Source organism: Genypterus blacodes, unplaced genomic scaffold (genome assembly GCF_046128005.1).
Source record: "Genypterus blacodes isolate CSIRO-AG114 ecotype Tasmania unplaced genomic scaffold, CSIRO-AGI_Gbla_v1 ptg000021l_1, whole genome shotgun sequence".
NCBI classification, from domain to species: domain Eukaryota; kingdom Metazoa; phylum Chordata; class Actinopteri; order Ophidiiformes; family Ophidiidae; genus Genypterus; species Genypterus blacodes.
In genome coordinates, this window is record NW_027466834.1 from 5,482,667 (window position 1) to 5,506,955 (window position 24,289).

Genomic DNA, 24,289 nt, shown 5'->3' on the forward strand with positions numbered 1-24,289 from the left:
CAGTGACTGAATACCAGAACACAGATTAGTTCCTTTTTATTTTATTTTATAATTTTATTTTGCATTTCAGGCAGTCCAGGACGGGGTTGTGTGAATGCAGGGTTGTGTGACTGTGGGGTTGGGTGGGGTTCGGGGTGGGATGTCGTCTCTCTGGTTCTCCCTTATCTCTCTCTCGCTATCACAACCTATGATGTGATTTGTACTAGCCTACATTGCTGTTTGACATCATCCTGTAAGTTCTGTATGTACCCTATGACATCATTGCAACTCAAGTCTACTTGTACTCTACCTCAGGGTCTATGTATAAAGTTCAACAACAATAGTAGGGATAACACAACCTTCCTCCCTTCTCTCTATCTTTCTCTCTCCTCTTTCTATATAAAAAATGATCTCCAAATATCCTACACCTGTATGCACAATGTCATGTTCAATGTCTGCTTCAATAAAAACAAATGGCAAAACAAAAAAAGAGTAAATGGGAATCACCTCCCATGACTCCAAACACAACTGCGGGTTCTGAAAAGAACCTTTGGAAAAGGAAATTAATCGACTCGTGGGTCCAATCATACACAAATACATTATAATTTATTTTGACTTACATAGTGCCAGTCAGCATCACAATCTCATCTGCCTAATATGACATCTTAATTTCCAATTGGACAGCAGAACACTCATAACACTCATAACAAAACAAAAGGCCAAATGAAACGATCTAGGCTTTAAATGCGCCTGTATGTGTCTGCAACAATGTTAGACGATACACAGACAGAAATAAATAGAGACAAAACAGAAGAACATCCTCCTCTTTACCTGAGAACTTCCAAAAGCCTCTCTGACATCAGTTTAGATCAGAATTGTACCAGATGGTGTCTGTCTCAGCATCCACACACCTGCTTCACAGTATCATGCTTTGAGTTGGACGGCTCTGTCGTACCCAGCTGTAAGGCCACCAAATTACTGTGACTCCTCTGAACCTGGCGCTAGGTGCATGTGTGTGCGTGTGTATGTGTCTGTGTGTATGTGTCTGTGTGTGTGTGTCAATATGCCAGGTTCCAAAGCTCATAAAGGGGTTGATTGGCTTAAGTGGCCTCTCTCTTGAGGGTCTTGTCTCTCATCCCACCTCCTGCTCCAACGCTCTAGCTCCATACCAGAGCTTTTGAATGAGATGAGTTCAACTGCACATTTTCATAGTGCTCTCCATTCCCCTAAGGCAAAGACAAAGCAAATGGTCCAAAACCAAATACTTACATTTTAATGAGGTGTGCACTTAAAGGCACCATGGCACTGCAACTCACCTTGGATGCTATGGCTTTGAGTTTTCCCAGTAGAGAAGGTTTTGTGTAGACAACCTCATCCTCCAGATCTCCGTCATTCTCTCCTTCCATCACAGCACAGCTGTCGGCTCCTGGCATCTCACACTCTTTATTGGCAGATATCACAAGCCGGGAGTACTTATACTCCAACCTAGCAGAGAGACAAGCAACGCACTCAGTGCTGGAGGAAGATACAGTCTGTGAAAGACACGATCGTGTGTAGATGAATACTGCCAACTCAACACACTCAAGGGTAAACTAAAAGAAGGCATAGGCAAACATGAAAAGGGAACAGAGAAAGGAGAAGAGGAAGAGATGGACGAGTTCAAGAGGAAGAGACAACACAGAAATGCCAAAAGAAAAAATATGAGGAAGTAAGAGAGATAACACAAGAAGGATTGAAGTCAGAACAGAGAGAAGATGAAAGGAAACAGGTGGTTTGAAGGAGAGAAGGTGTACCTCTTGTTCTTCTTCCAGAAGTAGCAGGTGAGGGAGACGAGGAGCACTGCTGTGAAGGCTCCGAGTCCTGCACCGAGCCGTGTCCAGAAGTCCATACTGTCGCACGGCAGCGTCTTCTTCTCAGGCAAACTCACACCCCCCATACACAGCTTGGGCTCATTCCAGACATGCAGCACGTCCTGAGGAATACACACACAAGCAGTACATGAGTGAAAACAGAGCCAGGAGACAATTTTGACACACACACACACACACACACACACACACACACACACACACACACACACACACACACACACACACACACACACACACACACACACACACACACACACACACACACACACACACACACACACACACACACACACACACACACACACAAACACCTCACCTGATGGCCTCCCTTGCAGGCCCCCTCTATGCTGTGATGGTCCCTCTCTGTGCATGTGGGACAAGCCCCTGAGCTCTCCCATAAGAACTGAAAGGTGCAGCCGTCGCATGTTCCCGCAGGGCACTGACTGCAACGGCAGAACACACACACACACGCTGTCACCGATACGCCACATCGGAGCTCAGATCAAAGCCAATTCAACTGACAATGCAAGACGAGACGGGATGAGCTGTAGCACCTGGGAACTGAGAGCTCCCCTTTAGTCGTCCTCTCTGGGTTACAGCGGAGCGTCACCACTGCACTCCGACCCGACTCGCATGACGATGTCGCCTCCAAGGAACTTATTGATTAAAAAAACAACACATAGGTGAAGATTTCAATAGAATCTCAATAGTTTCTTTTGAAAAAATGTGAAAAAATGCAGCCTACCGGTAGTAGAAGTTGACGTCAGGGACTTTTTTGGAGGTCTGAGGAAACGATTCTGGTGTTGCCTTTATTCCATCAAGTGTGCTCTCTACTGTTGCTCCTGTGAATAATGTACAAAAGTAAAACAGCTGTGACTGTGTGAGCAAGAGTATTGTGTGTTTTGCATTTGTTTTGTAACAAGAACATAAGCTTCAACTAAAAGCGAGACATTTGGCTGGATGCTGTCTGCACGAACCAAGGAATATGTCCGCCAGGTTAATGGATTGCGAGGCGAGCGCCGTGTGGAAGCCTCGTCCAGTAGCCGGGATGATGGTGGACTGGCAGATGAAGGTCCTGACAGCATTAGCGCCTTCGCCTTTCTCTCGCTGGGAGTCGGCGATGGACAGGTCCGTCACGTTGTCCGTGCACGTGGCCAAATGACCCTAGAATGAAAGGAAGAGAGCAGAAGTGCCAGGGCAGTGCAGTCGTGGACAAAAGACGTTTTCAAAGGAGAGTATTTTCTTGCATGTGTGTGCATCTCCACGTACCTTGCCGCCGCACAGACCGATATTGAACAGGTGGAAGTACTTGGTTCCTTTGGAGGTGAAGCTTGGACCGTTCATCAGTGACCCCACAGAGCCGAGGTGGCTGAAGTCAAACGTCAGGGAGACGTTGCCGTCCGTGTGGTTGAAGTAGCAGTCATTGTAGCATAAACTGTGATCCTGAAAGAAAATGTTCAATGGAGGACATCTTAAAGTTAAAGACAAATATATTCGATGTGCTTGATTCCTTTTCTGAGATCAGCAGCAAACCTTGTCGCTTTTGCTGCCTGGTCCGCAGGGCTTGCAGGCTTCTGGGCCCGGAGTGACGTGAGAGAGCAGGTGTGTGTCAGGTGGACACTCCGTGCACTTGTTGGTGCGCGTGTCTATGTAGTGTCCCGCTGGACATGGGACGCATGTCGAGCTGGAGGGCTGAGAGCTGAGGGCGCAGGCCCGGCACCCAGAGGACACCCCATCCACAGCGTTACTCACTGTGACGGAGTATATCCGTGCCACATCGTTGACTTGGCGACGCACCTAAGGGAAGGATGAGACAATAGAGAGAGTGAAGCCTGCAGTTAAAATAATGTTGTGTGCATGTGAAAACAGGAAGTGCACGTTCCGTCAGTTAGTTATTGCTTTTTGAATCCAGAATAAAACCTCAATCTACAGTGACTTTTCTGGACCGACTGGCCTAAATCACCTGTGCAGCTTTAATTTGATAATGTTCTGTGTCAAACGAACATCAGTTCTTCACTTGCACTGCCCCCTAGAGGTATCATTATGCGACCACTTGCACCTGCTGATTTTCTTTCTTGTTATTGTGTCTTTCTCACTTAATTAATAGAGACACAATAATAACACAATAGAGACACAACAAAGCTTCAACACAACACAAACGTGCTACACTAATTTCACTCACATGGACAATAAGAAATTTCCCAAGTGTGGAAGGAGCCTTGATCGGGCAAGACTTAAATGCAATGGAACTGAGACATGTTGGCATTGGAGCGTAGTCTACTTTGTAATGTTATCAATGAGTACATTTGTATTATTGATAAAACTACACTTGTTTTATTTCTAAGGTACACATTGCAAAAATTGTACTTGGCATTTAGTGGAGCTTAACCAACCCAGTTATTATCGTAAACCAAACAGGAGGGTGTGTTTGGTTTACCCAGTGTGGGGTCACTTTACAGTGTGGGGCCAGACCCAATTGCTAAACTTTTGAACAAATACGATAAAACTGGCAGGATATTTGCCAGAGTTTTGTTGTTTCTGGGAGTCACCCACAATTCCAATCTTTGATGCAACTACATTAGCTCATGATGTTGTGTGTGTGTGCGTATGTGCAAGTGTGTGCCAGTGCTCACATCTGATGGTTGGTTCGTCCTCTGGAAAGCCCAAGTGTAAGAAATCGAGGCATTCTTGGTCACAACGTGTGTATACGTCTGTCTCGGTTTACTTCCCTCCCATGACTCCACCACTGTGGTGCTCTTCCTGTTTACATCCTGCAAAACAAGCAATATCAACCCCCCAATGACTTTATTATTATGATCCACATTTAATTCAACTCCATCCTTTGATACAATAATCATAATGGAGTAACAGACCACCAGACTCACCATCATGAAGTAGAGATCACAGTCGGCTTTGCATGAGGTTTCAAACTCAAACGTGATGCGGCCGAACTCTGTGACCGAATGATTTGATATCGACATAGGGAGCCTGAGAATCCAAACAGTAGAAGGGAATCAGACATGAGGGAGAAAATGATAAAATGGTGGAAACAGTGACGGATACTGGAAAAAAAAAGGAAGATGTAAGTGAATTTACTTGAAGCCAGGAACGTGGATATTGAGGATGAGGTAATCGTTATCTGAGCTTCCTGCTCCGCTCTGCATGTGATCACCAGCCACCTCCCAGCCTCAAGGAGAGAGCACAATCATGTTACTCTACGATGAGCAGGAAATGCGCGCATTCAGTTTAGCATGCACTGGATCGTTCTGGAAGAAGGGTGTGCAGGTCAAAAGAGGGTAAACAGCACCTACCATTCATGCCGTCGCATTTGGAGTTCCCCACGTTGAAGCAAGAGGACTTCATGTTGGCGGGTAGAACATTCCACCATTTATACTCATAACCCAGAGTTGCCTCTGTGCCTGCTGGACAACGCTCACATGCTGAGGGGGATTGGAAGGAGCGAAGAGGACAATCAGTGTTAAAGACAAAAGTACAAGGAAAGAACAGCAAAGCGAAACACACGACGAGTGCAAAATTCTCAGTACGTTTTGTCCCATCGGAATACGTCCCAGGTGGGCAGGGGGAGCAGGTGGCTGTGTCATTGTTATAGAAACCGGGGTTACACGGGGGGCAGGGCTCTCGCTCGCCACTCGGAGGCAACGTCTGGGCTCCAGCCACATCCTCGAGACAGATCTTAGGCATAATCCACTTATAAATAACCTGAGTCTGCAATCACAAAGAAGCAACACAGAGGGTAGGACAGTGTGACCACAGATTGGATTCAGGGGGAACAGCGGGAGAGTCATGGTGGACGGCCTTTGGATAAGTTCTCAGTCTCTGCTTCTCTCACCTTGCCTTCATTGTCGCACGCTGTGTGGATCTGGAAATAGTCTTTCTTGGAACATGGCGGTCTGTCCTTACACGCAGCTGATCCCTCTGCTGCCACGAGGCGAAAAACACAAATTACTGATCCACAAGGAAAAATCATGACCTTTCAATTAAACAAACAGATGCATTTATGTGAAATACAACAGAGTGGAGTGAACAAACGTGAATAAGACACCAATGCAAGTGTCAGTCGTAAATTCGTAAAACAGTCGTAAATTCAAAGGGATTTGTGTTTGTTGACTCACAAATTGACAGAAATGTGTGTGAACCTCGTCCATTACGCTACCATTACCATTACAAACAGGATAACAACTGAACAAACCACACTTAACTCAGAGCTCATACAATATGCATAATGCGGTGTAGTGAATTAAATATGTAGTATGTGGATGGATGTTCTCATCTCCTCACTGTAAAAGGTGCACTTACAACTTTTTTTCACCATTCGTATAAACAAGCTTCAGGTGAGGAACCTAGACACATTTTCATAACTGTAACTGAGTGTCTATTGTAATGATCCCCAGTCAATATCTGTAACCAGACATAGTAGGAAAACGTCACCAAGAATACATCTCTCAGCCACAGAAACAACAAATTAGGGAACAAAGCTGAGAAAAGTAACAACTAATAACATAAAAGAGCACACACGCACAACATCATCTGGCCAAAATGTGCTATTTTGATGAAGGCAGGCAAGCAGTCTGTAGGGAACTAAGCAGCACATTTACCCTTGTGAAATTTGAATAACGTTGCAGAAACTGGGACAAGCTCCCTCCACCCTTTGAGTCCACACACACGGTTAACAATTAGACCATATTAAAGACGACGTCTGTGTGCCGGCAAGTGTGTGTGTGTGTGTGTGTGTGTGTGTGTACCTACATGCATACTGAGTGGAGGTGGTGCAGCGTGTGCAGGAGCTGGCGCCGTGGCCAGAGTAGGTGTCCCGAGGACAGGACTCACACGCGGAAGAGCCGGGGACGCGGCTGAGCGTTCCGGGTTTACATGGGAAACACTCGGACGTGTAGGCAACTCCTGATAAGAAACAGAGGAGAGAAAATAATGAGTGAAAGGGAGAATAAAGACGTAAAGGTGAAAGAAATGTGAGAGAGCGTGGAGCTGCGCCTGACCTTCTATCTGAATATTCTTCAGCAAAACCGGTTTCACCACTTTGGTGCCCATCAACACTCCCCCTGTCCTCCAGTACAGGATGTTGGTGCCAGATTTCAGGTTCACCTGTGAAACATTTAAATACACAGAATACTACAGTTTCAAGTTTCAAGTAACCGCCGTAGAGGTTTAAAAGAATATTTGTGTTTGCTTTATTCTGCTTTATTCTGCTTGGGTTAATGAGATCCATCACTTCATTTGCATCAAAGTCAACAAAATTCCTCTAAATGGAAATAAAGGCCCAGATAAATTAGAGGACAAACATCAGCATGCATTAGGTGCATCTAACACATGAGACAAAGATGTAATTTAACTGCATTAATTAGCTTTAAGATTGATGACTTGCTTCATTAATTCAAGTTGCAACAAGGGTGTAATGATGTAATCGAAGTTTACAGAGAACGCCGCAATCGAGCCCGTTCTGGCAGCTCCATGGAGCACGTCAATTAGATTAAGACTAAAACTGCGCCGCCATTAAACAAATTACTAATGCAGATTACATTGCCGATCTTCCCCTCAGACTCGTCCTTTCCCTCAATGTCAAGCAAAAAGATTATGGGTCAAATACAGCCTGATCATCTGAGGCCAGCTGCCAAAAATCTGCCCTCCATCCTCAATGTTCCACAACATTTGATTGGACTGTTTGCAGCACTTACCGTGTGTGTGGCCCATTCACCGTGATTGGTAAGTTTGATCCACTTGTTATCAGTAGTTTGATCCATTTCTTGGCATTGGTCATTCTGGATCTGAAGGAACACACATGCACAAACACACACACACTCAGGCATCAGATTTATTACTAAAGAATAATTAATAATTGCTGCATTCCTTTTAGATGTGTCCACCTGGTGTGACTTACAGGCTCATCTAAATGATTCATCGTTACACCTGTGCTTTGACTGTTTCGTTGACGTCGCTTACTTGTGCTCCCGTGGCAGAGAATAGACTGCGTGTGTCTGACGCATTAAGCAAGAAATAAAGGCTCCACTTGATCTTTCATGTGCAGCAGCATTTTAATGGAGTTCTTGTTAAGTGCGTCATTAGGATGTGACGTCTTGGCTGCTAACAAGTGCTTGAATAAAAAGAGACTGAGAAAAATGAGGAAGGAAAGCTATTGCCTGGGGAAAAGGAAGACTGTGTGTAAAAATACATGGATGTGCAAAGCCTGTTTGTTGCTCCACGCCGAGGAGATTCCATCTTCTCACAGGTGTAATGACATCATTTGATGCGATAATGCAGAGGTTTGTATCTACATGTAATGATGAGGTGGAACTCACAAAGAATTCGAAGAGCAGGTTGTTGTCTGGGTACTGGTAGTCAAAGCTGACAGAGCCCAGCTTCTTCAGATGGACAGCATAGATTAAGGACACTGTACATTCATCCCTGTTGGACTCCATATAATTTCCTTGCGGCACCCAGGAGGAACTGCAGGGGCAGACAGACACAAAATTAATTTTTTGCTATGCTTTTATTCGCTCCTCTCTAATTGCACCTTCACTTTTCATTGCATCTCACTCTTTACCTGTTACATGTGATCCCGTCATCGCCTTGAGGACTGTTTTCCAGAGATGTTGCCAGGCTACTGAATCCTGCAGGCATGGAATCCCATTGGTCAAAGCGAATGCCGCTGCCGAGGGAGTAGCTTCCCGCCGCACACTGGGTGCACTCCTGAGCCGACATTTCCAGGAACTCGCCAGCCGCACATGAGAATGCTGAGGGACACAAGAGCGATAGAAAACAGGTTGGTATGACAACAGATAAACCATTCCCAAACCTTCCTTACAATCTGCTACAAAAATGTAAAACAATCAGCCTGCACATGGCTGACAAAGTAAAGCTCTGCTGTATTTACTATCAGGCATCAGGTTATACTAGTTGGGGAACGTAATCCTGTATCTGTCACCACATTCCTGCATCTGCCACTGTTTTTTTGCTGTCAGGTTTTCCTCATACCAGACCAGAAAAAAATCAGACAAATGAGCTGCATTCTACGGAACAATCAACACAAACAATGTGTGAGGACATGAGTATGTGCGCAATTTGTTTGCTTGTGTGGACAACAGGTGCATTCAGGTGTGTATGTGTGAATCTCTTAAGCCCTGATTCTGTGGTACATCATTCAGTTTGAATGAGTTTGTACAGTTGTTGAGAGGAAATTTGAAGTGGAAACAAATGCATTCTGCAGTTTCCCTTCCATGGCTGACTGAGAATGCAAAGAGAAATGTCAAGGACGACGAGACAGAATACATTTTCCACTTCATAATGACATTTTGCCTTTTACTTAGAACGTCATGAATCAATTAAAATAAATTATAATAATTCCATTTTCACCCAATTCACATGTGAATCACATATCAGTGTTCTCATGTTTGTTTTCTTTGTTTTTGTTTTCTTCCCCTATCTGTATATAAAAACAATCTACAAAATACTTCATAATAACCATACCCTCAGTTATATCAGATGATTTCTTCAATAAAAATATTTATCAGCAATGAGAAAAGATGTAATAAGTACTCACTTACAAGAAAACGCAACATCCAACAAAGTGATTGTTTAGTCAGATTTCTATAATTACTAATAATTATATAGAGAGAATCTCTTGTGTATCCTATGAGTCAGATCTACATCTGTTACTGTTTACTTCATATGCTGTATGTAAACCATAGCTTGACCCCATTAATGACGTGGTTGTGAAATAAGCCAGCAGCAATCAGCTATTAGACAGTGTTTTGCTCCGAGGTTGTTGACCTGTGGTGTGGCTCTGTGTTTGGATGGAGGATATCCAAACAGGGACAATCAGGTTGTGGTAACAGGAAATTCCAAGCCACTGATAAGGTGAGATACACATATAGACTTTTACACACACACACACACACACACACACACACACACACACACACACACACACACACACACACACACACACACACACACACACACACACACACACACACACACACACACACACACACACACACACACACACACACACACACACACACACACACACACACACACACACACACACACACACACACACACACACACACACACACACACACGTGCCCACAGCTATTGCCAACTTACTGCACTCGGTCCCGCGCACAGGCTCTGGCAGTCCGGTGCAGGCCTCTGGGATGTGCGGGATGGCCACTCTCCACCGTGATCCCGTACTGTCACATTCTGTGTACTCATAGTAATAGTCGCTCTGCCAAACATACACAGACACACAACATCTGCATGAGAACCCAAGGCACCATTATGGTCTCAGACCCAAATAAATAGCAAATGTAGGCAAGAGGCAGGTCAGGAAACATCACATCACAAAAGGCTTGTATCCAACTCTCAGGCCTGAGTCACTTTCAGTCAGTTTGGGTGAGAATGTTTTTCATATCCGAGGCGCAGCCCTGGATGGGACGACTGTATTAGCACCCAAACACTGAAATGAACCTCTGAATTCAGCCGATTAGCTTTTCAATTCACAAGTACCCCTAAGTGTCTTATCTCTACAGGCACCACATGCTTAAGCCCTGGACACACAACATTCCATCTCCATGGTGATGGGAACAGGGGTGATGGTTAGAGGTGTGCAAGAGCCCTGATGTTTTTTTGTTTTCAAGGTTGAAGAATTCCAAGTTTGATTACTGAATGTTGGCGATGATGGTCTGTAGTCCGCCGTGAAACAATTAGGCTGGTGTTTGTGCGCCTGCAGATCTTCTGTCCAGACCAAGATGCTGTTTCGCATGCAGAGCCAAGCCAGATCGTCACACTGCACATGCAGCCTGTTTCATGTCTGAGAGAACTCAATCGTAGTTTCATATTGTAATATTGAGGAAGGATAAGAGACATGAGGCAAAGGCTGCATCAAGAGAAACTCCAGAGCAAATTAATTAGTTTTTATGCTGCATCATTGGTACAACCTGCAAAGTACATTACTGAACGGGGTTGTGTGAATGCGGGGTTGTGTGACTGTGGGGTTGGGTGGGGTTTCGGGTTCTTTTCTTTCATTTTGTTTCTCCCCTATCTCTCTCTCTCTCTCTATCACAACCTATGATATGATTTGTACTAGCCTACATTGCTGTCTGACATCATCCTGTAAGTTCTGTATGTACCCTTTGAAATCATTGCAACTCCAGTCCACTTGTACTCTACCTCAGGGTCTATGTATAAAGTTCAACAACAATAGTAGGGATAACACAACCTTCCTCCCTTCTCTCTATCTCTCTCTCTCCTCTTTCCCCTCTTTCTATGTAAAAAAAAAAAGATCTCCAAAATATCCTACACCTGTATGCACAATGTCTGCTTCAATAAAAACAAATTGCAAAAAAAAAAAGAAGAACATTACTGAATTGTTGACTGTGTTGCTCTAAATCTCCCTTTATCACTCATGAGTCAGGGCAATGTTGCCTTCCCACAAGGGCTGAAATCGATCACAGATATGGCAACCTTTCAATAGTCAATTCACTATAAGTCAGCAGGAGTCCCTTCCAAAAAGCTTTTAAATATATAAGTATATATTTCAGCTGTGATGTGTTGTGGTGTTCCAGAGAAACAAATGCGTGTTACAAATCACTTCCAAAAAGAAAGAATCTGAAATTTGAGTCTGTGCCTAAAGCAAGCAGACGCTGTTACAAATCTGTCAGTGACTGTGTGAAAACACAGATACGGCTAATAGTTGAGAGGCTGCCAGGCTGGACTGGGGAGGTGTTGAGACAGACCACGGGAAGGAAAGGCCGGTTCATGCAGGAAACTGATAAGTTAAACATAGCTTCAGCTTCAGCACTTAGTGGTGAAGTTCAGCATACACCAGGCCACACCACACACTCCTGTGTTACTATAACTTGCTCAGATCTGCTGAAAAAGGGACAGTGTTTTTTTTTTTCTTCTCCCACCTGCTGTAATGGGGATGTTTGAAGATATTTGTGTATTTATTCTAAACATGACATGAGTGTTACCCAGAAATATTTTAAATTCTTAATCGTATTTGTTATGGTCACTGAATTAACAGTCACTGTCGCTGCGTGCAGCCTGTAACACAGCTCGATCCCTGCGTTTCGCGTTTCCTAGCACCCATCAATACAACTCTACGGATAAAACAATTGCATTAAAATGCCGATCGATGATTGTGGCATCTCTCACCTCACTACACTGTCGCTGTCCTTTGGCCCCGCCAGTCCGTCGGTGCGTACAGAGGATGAGAGCGCAATTGGCGATGAACCAAACCGAGGACCGCATTGTAGATCACAACAAAAACAACCTGGATCCAGGAGAGATAATGGTATCATAAACCTGAGATCGATTATTGATCGGTCACATTCGAGTCATCACTTGTCTGCGTTGCCTCGTGTCGTCAGATAAGATTGTAACCCCTCACCACCTGCGATTAAAGACTGTAAGCGCTTCAATGCCGCTCCACCAGAATAAATACAAGGAGTAAAAAATACTATTTCCGGTTATTATTTTCACAATAAGATTTCCAAGTATTCCATTATTTTACTCACTAGACATCGCATGCCTTTTGTCACGTTTGATACTATTGCATATTGATATTCTTTTACTTAAATACACACGGCATTTCTAACTTTGCACAATATGAATGTTGAGCTGAAGATGGCACATTTTTGGGATTTTAATTTGGAGATATTTTTCATGCAATTGTTTTGGATACAACATTCGACTTGACGTGTGTGCGCGTGTATGTGTGTGTGCGTGTGTATGTGTGTGCGCGTGTGCGCGTGTGTGTCGCGAATGGCGCTGACGCTTTTGTGACGTTACTAAGCATTAAAAAAGGTCGTCTGTGTGTGTCACCTAACAATTAAAAAATCGGTTGGGGATTTCTGCATTTTACAGTCATAGTAAATATAATTTATGTATATACGGTATGTCTTTTGGTGTGGGGAATGGCCAAATTAAATATTATAGAATGTAGTGTAATACAAATGAGGGTACACATCGATTCCATTACTGCGCGTCTGCTCGTCGATTGGTATGACTGTGAGGTGTGGAATGATCTGGAATGACCTAGAAACCTTGTAGGCTACTGTATAGTCTGACTCTAACAGCTTCATACTATAGCTCCATAATATTATAGAGATATAGTAGTGTAGTGTCTATCATAAACAGATAGATGGCGCACAAGCTCTGCAATCATTAATTCAGTTTCCGTCCTCTCCCCAGAGGGTCAAGTTGGTCTTGTTTGTGATGTTTTATTATTGTGTAAATGTAAAATTTAGATGTGTGAATTTACACAGGATATAAATTACTTAGTGGTAGTGCTGAATCGAGCAGGGAGAAAAAGAAGTTGAAGCAAAACAGAGGAGCGTAGAAGGTTTAAGCGTCATTTTAGCTGGATTAGCCACAGTTTTGGTCGAGTTTATGTTTTAAACCAGCAGTTGGTGACGTTGTCGCCCGTCTCGAAGGAGTGTGTGTGATGGTGTGCTTGTGGAGTTGAGGAGAACGACGCTACCGACGAAAGGGGTCGCCGTTGGCCGAGCAGGAGTTAGCGGCTAGTCGCTAATTCTACCTGTCCCAAGCTACGTTGAACCGACCGAGGACTGGTGGGGAGCTGTCGGCAGAAGGAGCGCGGATGCTGGGAGTTATTTTCGGGAGCTGAGAGCGGCTGCCACCCGGGACATTGAACTGTGAGTTGTACGTTAACTGCGTACTTTGTGACGAGAATTGTACCTGTGCGCACGCAACTGGGTTTTTGAGAGAGTGTGGCTGAGTGAGTGGGCCCACGTGATTATAGTAAACTGTCTTGTGCGTAATTGTGGCGTTTTACTGTTCGAAACTGTGTGGTTTGTGTTAGAGATATTTTGATACGAGCAAGTTTATTAAATTGCCTTTCACGGGATACATTATATTGCCTTTCATGGGATACATTTATTAAAGTAATCCAACTCAGAGGAGGGTTTTAGTTCATTTAGGTCTTAGTGGTTATGGTGGTAGATATGTTTGTTTGTATTTTCCGTTGAATGCAATTGGATATTAGTAAATGTCTTCGTGGGAAAACTGCAGTAAACGTTTGGTTCTTCTAGTCTCACAATAGTTGTGTGGGTCACTTATTTTGAACCTAGTGAACTGGTTGCATAGAGGTGTTTTCAGTTCACTAACTTCAGGTAAACCTTCGCGGTAGCTACCTTTTTTAAAAACGAATCCTAACACCCCATCTAGTCTAGTCATAACCTATTAACTGAGTTTGAGACCCAAAATTGAGTGGTGTAGTGCTATAACTGTAATTGGCTACTAAGTTACCTAGTAAGTAAATGAGCATTTGTAAACATTGATCTATCTCTGATTATCCTTTATGCACTTAGTCTAGTAATTTGCTGTTTCCGCGTTGACCCGAAGGGATTAGTTTATTGTACAGAGCCAAATGCATACCAATCTCTGACCTGAGCCTCAATGGAGACCTGAGCATCAGTCTGTGTGTCCATGGAGAGTGACTGGTCCATGGAAAATCGTCCAGAATTCAGTGATGGATGTGGACCCTCAGACACAAAGTAAGAGCTCCGTTTACACTGTAACAGGAATTATCCACCATGGGGAATTCTTATATGCACTGTTAAAACTGTAAAATGTATGGTTGGTAAAATACTGACAGCTGTAGTTGCCAGAACTTCAGTGTCAAAAATACAATGCTGATACAAATACAATGCTGATGCACAAGACATTGCAGTTTGCTTTTTTCTAACCATAAATTGCACAGTTAAGAATGGTAAATAACTGTTAGAAAAGCAGATATATTGTAAACCAAATCTGTTTTTGTCCTCTGCCTCAGCCAATGTGTCTTCAGGGTAAAGTGTGAGGACACCTTGTTATCTAATCAACAGGACAGTATTGCAAAAAAAAAGTTTTGTTGTTTTTTCTCTTCCAGTAGATGGCGCTCTGCATGAACTTTTAGATAAACATAAGCTCAGTCTGAGGAGAAGATGTGAACATGCAATTGAAGGAACTGCTGAAGCAGGAAGTGGAACCTCCTTCAACAGGATCTACCCTGAGCTCTACATCACAGACGGACAGAGTGAAGGGTTTAATACCCAACATGAGGTGGTGCAGCTGGACACAGCAGCCAAGATGGAGACCCTCCATGACACTCCAATAAAATGCCAGGATATCTTTATTGCCTTACCTGACCAACAGAAAGACATCAGAGTCGTTCTGACAAACGGCGTCGCAGGTGTTGGAAAAACCTCCACAGTGCAGAAGTTCGCTCTGGACTGGGCTGAAGGTTTAGAAACCCAAGATGTCAATCTGCTGATTCTGCTTTCGTTCAGGGAGCTGAACCTGATCAAAGACGAGCACTACAGTCTTCTGATGCTGCTCCGTGTTTTCCATCCAACATTACAGACGCTCACAGCAGAGAAGCTCGCTGACTGTAAGGTTTTGTTCATCTTTGATGGTCTGGATGAATGCAGACTGTCACTGCATTTCCACAACAATGACGTTCTGTCTGATGTCGCACAGAAGTCATCAGTCAACCAGCTGTTGACAAATCTCATCAAGGGGAATCTGCTTCCCTTAGCTCTCCTCTGGATGATGCCCAGACCTGCAGCAGCCAATCAGATTCCTCCTACATGTGTCGATAGACTGACAGAGGTACGAGGCTTCACTGATGCTCAGAAGGAGGAGTACTTCAGGAGGAGGTTTAGTGATGAAGATCTGTCCATCAGAATCATCTCACACATCAAAGCATCCAGGAGCCTCCACATCATGTGTCAAGTCCCAGTCTTCTGCTGGATCACTGCCACAGTTCTGGAGCACATGTTGACTACAGAGCAGAGGGGAGAGCTGCCCAGCAACCTGACCGACATGTACTCACACTTCCTGATGGTCCAGACTCAGATGACGAAGCACTTCAAGTATTACGAAGGACATGAACATAGCCAACAGGAGCTTTCTGAGATGTTGATATTGAAACTGGGGAGGCTGGCGTTTGAACATCTAGAAACAGAAAACATCATATTCTACCAAGAAGACCTGGAGCAGTGTGGACTTGATGTCTCAGAGGCATCAGTGTTCTCAGGACTTTGTAAAGAGATCTTACATATGGAGTGTGTGATCCTACAGAAAACAGTCTACTGCTTTGTTCATCTGAGTGTTCAGGAGTTTTTTGCTGCAGTGTACAGTTACCACTGTTACACAAACAGTAAGTCATCCCTAGATGGCTTTCTCATTGAAGCCATGAACAAAGCCCTGATGAGTAAAAATGGGCATCTGGACCTGTTTGTTCGATTCCTTCATGGTCTCTCACTGCAGTTCAACCAGAGTCTTTTAGGAGGTCTGCTGGGTCAAAGACAGACCAGACCAGAGGACACCCAAAGAGTCATTAACCACCTTAAAGACATGAGATCTGATGAAATCTCTCCAGACAGAAGCATCAACATCTTCCACTGTTTGATGGAGATGAACGACCACTCAGTACATCAGGAGATCCAAGAGTTCTTGAAATCAGACAAGAGATCAGAGCAGAAACTCTCAGAGATCCACTGCTCAGCTCCGGCCTACATGCTGCAGATGTCTGAGGAGATCCTGGATGAGTTGAACTTGGAAAAGTATAATACAACAAAAGCAGGGCGACTTAGACTGATCCCAGCTGTGAGGAATTGCAGAAAGGCCCGGTTAGTCCAGATGTTAATAATATCAACTAACAGATAAACCTGTCCCATCATCTAAAGTTATAAGTGGAGGTGTTTGCTCAGTGCCCATTATCATTACTGATTAGATTATTCATATCTTAACTCTTAGTAAAATGTAGTAACTTAGTATGTGCTCTGCTTTAGTAATGGCTGATTTGTTAAATCTATAATAACAGGTTTAAGGGCTGTGGACTCTCAGTGAAGCACTGTGAAGTTGTGGCCTCAGCTCTGAAGTCCAACCCCTCCCATCTCAGAGAGCTGGAGCTGAGAAATAACAGGCTGCTGGATTCAGGAGTGAAGCTGATGTCTGCTGGACTTGAGAGTCCAAACTGTAAACTGGAGACTCTGAGGTCAGACACATACTGTATTTAGACAGAAATATAGTCATTAACTCCAATCTAATTGTTTCAGTGTGTGTGATACTGTACAGTGCAAATGGTGCACTGGTGAAACATTGAACAAGCTCCTTACAAAGTAATTTTTGTCCAAATTCTACATTTTAAACACTAGGGCAGGATAAGGAAGCTCCTGCAATATCATTCTGTAGTTGAAGTGCCTTGCAAAATCCATACAGGTGATCTCATACAGGACATGATCACACAGGATCGCCTGTATGGGTACTGGAGATGGGGAAACCATTTTACCGTCCTCGACTGCATGTAAAGTCGTGAACAGACCGACATTTTATTTGGATAAACACCAAATCCAATGCAGGATGAAAATAAAAAATCCCTTTACATTTTTATATTCAGGTGAATATTTTTTGTGAAAACATATTTCTTTAAACATGATAAAGGTAATAATCAGTTAAAATTAAATCAGGTTAAGAGTTTTACAAAAATTCCAAACAAACGCCCACACAGACACAAACCATCTTCCTTCCACTTGTTTTGTTGCAGTCCTTCTCTCTCCGCAGGCTCTCAGACTGTGACATCTCAGATGAAGGTCGTGCTTCTCTGGCTTCAGCTCTGAAGTCCAACCCATCCCATCTCAGAGAGCTGGAGGTGAGATTAAACGATCTGCAGGTTTCAGGAGTGAAGCTGCTTGCTGAGTTTCTGGAGAGTCCAAAGTGTAAACTGGAGACTCTGAGGTCAGTTCACTCACCATGAATCCTAAAATGTTGTCTTTATGTCAGAAATGTAAGGATGTAAAGTTGTTGCTGCACAATATTGAAGCATGTTGACCAAACAAAGCTCAAATTATTTGATGGGATCCAAATAATCCCCAAAGTTTAGTTGCTTGTGTTCTCTCGGTACAAGTTAAATGGCTCTCTTTAGGTTTGATTACCTTTTCAAAATGGCCACTCTGTTTGCGTCTTAGAAGGTCCAATGCAGAATCCATTTTTTGTAAATCTTCGGCTGAAACTGCTCAAAGACATGAAATGTGTCATCTTGTGTGTTTTCTAACCCTAACCCTAAATGTTTAGAAATCATATTTTCCCTTGTTTATAAAACTAAAAAATTACACAAACACACACTATCTTCCTTTCACTTGACTCACAGCAGTGTTTTGTTGAGATCCTCCTCTCTCTGCAGGCTGTTTGACTGTCAGATCTCAGATGAAGGTTGTGCTTCTCTGGCCTCAGCTCTGAAGTCCAACCCCTCCCATCTGGGGGAGCTGAAGCTGAGTAGAAACAAGTTGCAGGATTCAGGAGTGAAGCTGCTGTCTGAGTTCCTGGAGAGTCCAAACTGTAAACTGGAGACTCTGAGGTCAGTTCACTCACCATGAATCCTCTAATGTTGCCTGTGGTCTTTTTGTCCCTGAGATGAAATCTTTTTCAGGGGTCTCCAACCTTTTTCACACAAGGAGCTACTTGTCAAAAATCAAAGCAGCCACAAGCTCCTCATGCAATTTTCTTTTATTTACAAACTGTAATGTTAATATCTAAGAGCAGAAACATTTAAACTGCTCTGATGTGTTTTCTTGTAACTGCTCATTCAAAACATAAAGAATAGATCAATGATTTGTTTCCAATAGTGGAATATACTGAAAGTTCCTTCAACTTATATACCTTCCTTATATTTTCTTTTATAGTTATTTTTTTTAACTGCCTTTGATCTTAAAATATCCTTTAACTATTTTTTATGTGTTTGTCATCTGCAGCCAATTTGAGTGGAGTCATTTTACAAAGTCAAATAAGATCAGCCTCAAAAGAGCACACTTTACCATCCATAGTTCAATATCAGGTTTATTTATATAAGATGCTACATACACAAGGGCAATGAAACAGAAGGAAAGTACTGGAAAAACGCAAGTTCTAGATACACATTATCATGACTCCACACACACACATATACAAATACACACTTGTATATGCTTGTATGTATTACTCAGTGACACACACTGAGGCATAAACATCTGCAGTTGCTACTTAGTTATCATAATTGTAAACAATCACAAGCTTGATAACAGAAAGTATCCACCTGTGTGTAGAAAAAATGTACTGGACATGCACACACACCATCTGCCTTCCACTCCACCATCAGCTATTGTTAAAATCCTCTTCTCTCTGCAGCCTGTCACTCTGTCAGATCTCAGATGAGGGTTGTGCTCCTCTGGTCTTAGCTCTGAAGTGCAACCCCTCCCATCTGAGAGCTGGAGCTGAGCCAAAACGAGTTACAGGATTCAGGAGTGAAGCTGCTGTCTGAGTTTCTGGAGAGTCCAAACTGTAAACTGGAGACTCTGAGGTCAGTTCACTCACCACAAATCCTCTAATGTTGTCTGTGGTGTTTACGTCCCTCAGATGAAGAGTCTTTTTAGGGGTTTTTACACACCAGGAGCTTCTTCTCAAAAATCAAAGCAGCCACAAGCTCCTCCTCCTCGTGGAATTTTCTTTTATTTACAAACGGTAAAGTGAATATTTAAGAGCAGCAACATGTGTTTCCTCGTAACTGCTCATTAAAACAGAAGAAATATCAGCTTTATTTCTATAAGATGCTACACAAGTCAAATGAACGGAAGGAAATTTATAAAAGTATTTAAAAAACACATGCTTCTAGATCCACATAATCCTGACTCTACACACACATATACAAATACACACATGTATGCATTACTCAGTGACTCGCACTGAGGCATAAACATCTGCAATTGCTACTTAATTATCGTAATTGACATGTATTAGAGATGTGACAAGAATTATTTTTATATTTCTAATGTCATTGTTACTTTAGCATACACACACACACACACACATCTTCCTTTCACTTGACCCACAGCAGTGTTTTGTTGAAATCCTCCTCTCTCTGCAGGCTGACAGGCTGTCAAATCTCAGATGAAGGTTGTGCTCCTCTGGCCTCAGCTCTGAAGTCCAACCCCTCCCATCTAAGAGAGCTGGAGCTCGTAGGAAACGAGCTGCAGGATTCAGGAGTGAAGCCGCTGTCTGATCTTAAGAATAATCCAAAATACAGTCTGGAGATTGTGGTCAGTACAGTTGCAGTCAGTTGATTGTGTTTCGGCAGTTTAGAGTTAAACACAGTTAGTATCAAAGCAAATGTCCTGTATTTCCTTGGAAAGCTCAGTCATTAGCAGTGACAGATTTCCTCAGTGAAGCTGTGAGAGCAGAATGCTGACAGGACTGGATGCAAAGACACACAGGGACAGACACCCATCAGTCAGAAGCTTGTTGTGCTCGTATGTTTGAGCTCACATGAAGACATATTGTTGTTCTTTGTCTCTACAGGACATAGTGGTGGACTATAGCTGACAGACTGACAGAATGTGAGTATCAGATGAGGATCATTATTCATCAATACTCTAAGTCTAGTTTTGCTTCATGGGCGAACATGTTTTTACTTTAATATCTCTACATCCTTCTCATCCATCCATCTATCTATTCTCTGCCGCTTATCCGGGGTCAGGTCGCGGGGGCAGCAGGCTAAGCAGGGCATTCCAGGCATCCCTCTCCCCAGCAACGCTTTCCAGCTCCTCCTGGGGGATCCCGAGGTGTTCCCAGGCCAGATGAGATACATAATCTCTCCAGCGTGTTCTGGGTCTGCCTCGGGGTCTCCTCCCAGTAGGGCGTGCCCAGAGCAAAGGGTGTGGGGCTGTGACACATTAAATATCCACACGTCTAAACACCACTAACGCCATGAATTCGATTAGATTAGATACACCTTTACTAGTCCCACAGCAGCAAAATATAATAATAAATAAAAGTATACAAATTTGGAAATCAATTCTGATGCCCCTGGGAGCAGCTGAGAGGACAGACCTGCCATACTTCTCCTTCAGGTATGTTGGGTGGATCAGTCTGGCAGAGAGTGGGATTGATTCTCCATTAGAGATGATAGCTTAGCTACCATTCTCTCTCCAAGTGCATTCAAAGGGGGAGAGGGGTGTTGAGTCAGGAGGCCACCTTGATGTTGGCATAAAAGATGTCCAGTATTTTGCTGTCTCTAGCATGTGACAAACTGAGTATAAGTGGGCAGAGTGGAAGATGGAGAGGTATGATTAAAGTCCCAAGAGATGAGGAGAGCCTGTAGGTGCTGTGTGTGCATCCTTCTCACTGCAGAGTGTTGTAGAAGCTCACAGGCTGCATCGGCGTTGGCAGAGGGGGGAACATACACAGCTATTGCAGTAACATGCGTGTATTGATTTATTTTGTCTTACTGAAACCTGGCTGGGTCATGAAGAATATTTCTGCCTAAATGAATCCACTCCCCCTAGTCATACACATTCCTTGAGACACTGACTGAGGCTGTGGAGTGGCATCCATTTTCAATTCAAGCCTTATTATCAACCCTAGGACAAAACTTAATTATTACTCATTTGAAAGCCTTGTTCTTACTCTTACATACCAGAAAATGTACAAAATAGACAACTGTTTTTACAAACAGAGCTCTACACAAAATGATTTTATATAGTTACTACAACAACAATGTCACATTTCTGCATGACTAAATTGTACATTTCTGAATAAAATGGACCTTATGATATACTATTCATCTAATTCGTGTTTGGCTCTTACAGTTGCTGTCAGATTGAGTGTGTGAAGCTCCAGCAGCTATGAGTGTAACAGCAGCAGTCTGTGGATTCATCCTCTGCTGTCTCTCTGTAGCACGTACTGTCAGTACATTAACACTCGATTCTTTGTCTTCTCCCAGGACAGAACTGAAGTGTGTCAGTAGCTGTCCTTTGTCTTCTCGTCCCTCATACATTTGGTTCAAGAGTGGATAGTAGACTGCTTTAGGAGTGTCTTTTCCTCCACAAACAACTTCTCCTGTGCTCTGAGAGGACCCAGGGTTTCCCCTCTGCTCCTGTGTGTGAGTGACATCACTGTGTTCCTATACCACAGCGCTACCTGCTGGAGCTTTTAGCCTGATGTTCAGTGACTTCATGCTTGACATTGATCATTCACCGTGCACAAATGTCAGAGCTTAGCAGGAAAAGATGGCAGTAAAATCAGCGGCCAGGTTTAATGAACCAGGATTTCTGATGGTGCTTTGAGTTTGACTGGAGTTAAACTTCCTGTTTAATATTTCCCTCATACCCCCACTTACACGTCACTTACATGTTCTGATCATCTGTTTCAAAGTCTTCAACCTTTGACCTTTTCTGTAGAGATTATCCTCCAGCAGATTTGATCTTAAATTTCAGAAAGACTTGATTATTCCAGGACAGAACTCAATGAGATTGTAGAATTAAAATTCAGACATTCAGTCATCCACATCCAAAGCTTCAGCTTGTTACTCAGAGTCAAAGCAGTGACTTTTTTTACCAACACATTTCCTTTCATGGCCTCCTCCTACTCAAAAAATCCCTTTGTTAAAGTCTCTCTTTGTTGAATGTAATGCACGAAAATCCTGAACTGCATCACTGCACCATACGGCCGAGAAGACACAACAGAGGTGAGACAATGTCATTATAGACAAATAATATCAAAATCATGTAGATATTCATCATAGTAAGGAACTAAGTCAGAAACAAAGGATGAAATTCTTGTTGACATGTTAGGAAACTCGTGAAGACCAATATGATGATGTCACGTCTTGAACGAGGCCCAGTCTTTACTTTGTTGTCCTCTCCCTCAGTTAGTCCCTGCAGCGCACCAGGACCTGGACCCCCTGCATCAGGACACAGGAGTTTAGTTCACACAAAGACAAACCAGGAGCTGGAGATTCTTCTTTGATTGCAGCCCTTTATCCCTGCACGGCTTTTGTTGTTATTCCTTATACTGTTTCCTTCACGGCAAAGTGCAAATCTGGATCAAAACACTGGATTTATAATGAGTTTGTTGCACTTTTAAAGGACTGGTGTCATCATGGTCGCCCCTGGTTACATGCTGACTCCAGACTTTGACCAAACAGCCTCACCTGTGATGTTTTAATTTGGACTGCAGCTTAGTGACAAAAGGTGAGCAAAGGGACCAAACTGTGGAGCAGCTTGAAGAACCTGCACCATCCTGCTCAATAACTTTGCTGCCTGGATCCTGGACTACCTGATCGGCAGTGTAAGAGGTGAATGTGCTCTAATGTGTGGGGAGGATTATCTGGTTCTCAAGGGTTTAATCTATTCTCCTAGAATCTTCGTCCTTCTCCACATCTTTTCTGTCATATGAGTGCGAATTCTATCAGATTGTTTCTATTTGACATGTATGTGATTTCAGAGCGACATTCAGTACTATTAAAGTAGAGTTATCACATTTCTCTGTGAGTGACCCATCCTATGATGAGCACACTCGGCACACTCAAGGACAGGTCATGAGGTGGTCATAGGTTTCCTGTGACCAGAGCAGGGTAATAAGTCACTTCACCGATGCTCAGTATTTTATGATCCTTTGTTTGGTTTGGCTATTAAAGGGGGAGCAGCAAAGAGTATGGATCATTGAACATTGTGTAGAACAGACAGAACTCCCATGCTATACTTTGTGTAATCTACACATTGTTGTGTGCTATCTTTCCAGGTATGTTGTGATCCTGTTCTAAGTAATAAGAATGTAGCACTACGTGGTGCTATATTATAGAGAATGTATCAATAACTCTCATTTCTGTTTATTGATGTGCTGATGTAGTCACCTGTTGTGATTGGTTGAGGGATGCAAATCGGAGGTGAGGTGCGTGTGCGCGCAGGGGATCTTCTCTGAAGCTGTCCAGGTTCAAAACCTCAGCAATCTGCTGCCCTTCAGAAATGTCCTTGAGCAAGTAGAAATACATTTAGTCTATTTTGTTTGGTAGTTTGGATTAATTATGAATAGCATATCACTAAGTTGATGTCAATCTTCTGCTCCATGGTAGTGTGTGAGTGGCTGGTGCCAAAATGCTAAATTAAAGCTATTCAGGTTAATGAATGGGGCTTAATCAAGTCAGTTTTATACCACTATCATGGTGCATGACTCAGAGAGTACAATTTTTAAGGTTTTCAAATTTGTGATGAACTATCTTAACATAAAGACAGCTAATGCTAAAAAATATGACTTATAATTACACACATTATGTGTAATATTTAAGTGATATGTGTATTATTTTTAAGGACCATCTATGGCACAAAAGCACCTTTGAAACACAGATAAGTGTATGATCAAGAAGGTGGGGGGGAGGAGCCTTTTAATGCCCTTTCTGTTTCCTTACACACCTACAATTACTTTACCCTAAAATTGAGAGTTAAGTACATATTGAGTCAAAATATATGTATATCCCGAGGTCAAAATGTCTACAAATGGTCTGGCAGGCCCGAAAATTGTGGGTTTCACCACCAAGCCTAACATCTCTAATTAACTCTGACATCTTAGTTACCATAAGGAACTCA

The 24,289-nt window shown here is 43.1% G+C and overlaps 1 protein-coding gene and 1 pseudogene across 1 annotated transcript; one reads left to right on the forward strand and one right to left on the reverse strand.

Annotated features, from left to right (window-relative positions):
- Window positions 1–921: 921 nt before the first annotated feature.
- On the reverse strand, window positions 922–12,310 carry elapor2a (endosome-lysosome associated apoptosis and autophagy regulator family member 2a). Its single transcript, XM_076142572.1, has 22 exons — window positions 12,045–12,310; window positions 9,993–10,113; window positions 8,428–8,617; window positions 8,183–8,330; window positions 7,562–7,651; window positions 6,866–6,971; window positions 6,618–6,770; window positions 5,701–5,789; window positions 5,396–5,576; window positions 5,162–5,290; window positions 4,947–5,037; window positions 4,736–4,838; window positions 4,484–4,621; window positions 3,384–3,647; window positions 3,120–3,293; window positions 2,828–3,014; window positions 2,596–2,692; window positions 2,405–2,506; window positions 2,167–2,293; window positions 1,773–1,951; window positions 1,296–1,464; window positions 922–1,205 (listed from the first exon to the last, which is right to left on the reverse strand). The coding sequence occupies exons 1-22, from the start codon at window positions 12,138–12,140 to the stop codon at window positions 1,137–1,139; spliced, it is 3,003 nt and encodes a 1,000-aa protein (XP_075998687.1). The 5' UTR covers window positions 12,141–12,310; the 3' UTR covers window positions 922–1,136.
- Window positions 12,311–12,990: 680 nt separating this feature from the next.
- On the forward strand, window positions 12,991–22,897 carry LOC142991925 (protein NLRC3-like; annotated as a pseudogene).
- The last annotated feature ends 1,392 nt before the right edge of the window (window positions 22,898–24,289 follow it).

Bases quoted from the DNA above. Each gene is read 5' to 3' on its own strand.
- elapor2a (XM_076142572.1), bottom strand. From the start codon at position 12,140: ATGCGGTCCTCGGTTTGGTTCATCGCCAATTGCGCTCTCATCCTCTGT. The intron at 6,771-6,865 runs GTCAGGCGCAGC...GTTTCTTATCAG, and splicing joins GAAGAATATTCAGATAGAAG to GAGTTGCCTACACGTCCGAG. The intron at 1,465-1,772 runs GTACACCTTCTC...TCTCTCTGCTAG, and splicing joins TTCTGGAAGAAGAACAAGAG to GTTGGAGTATAAGTACTCCC.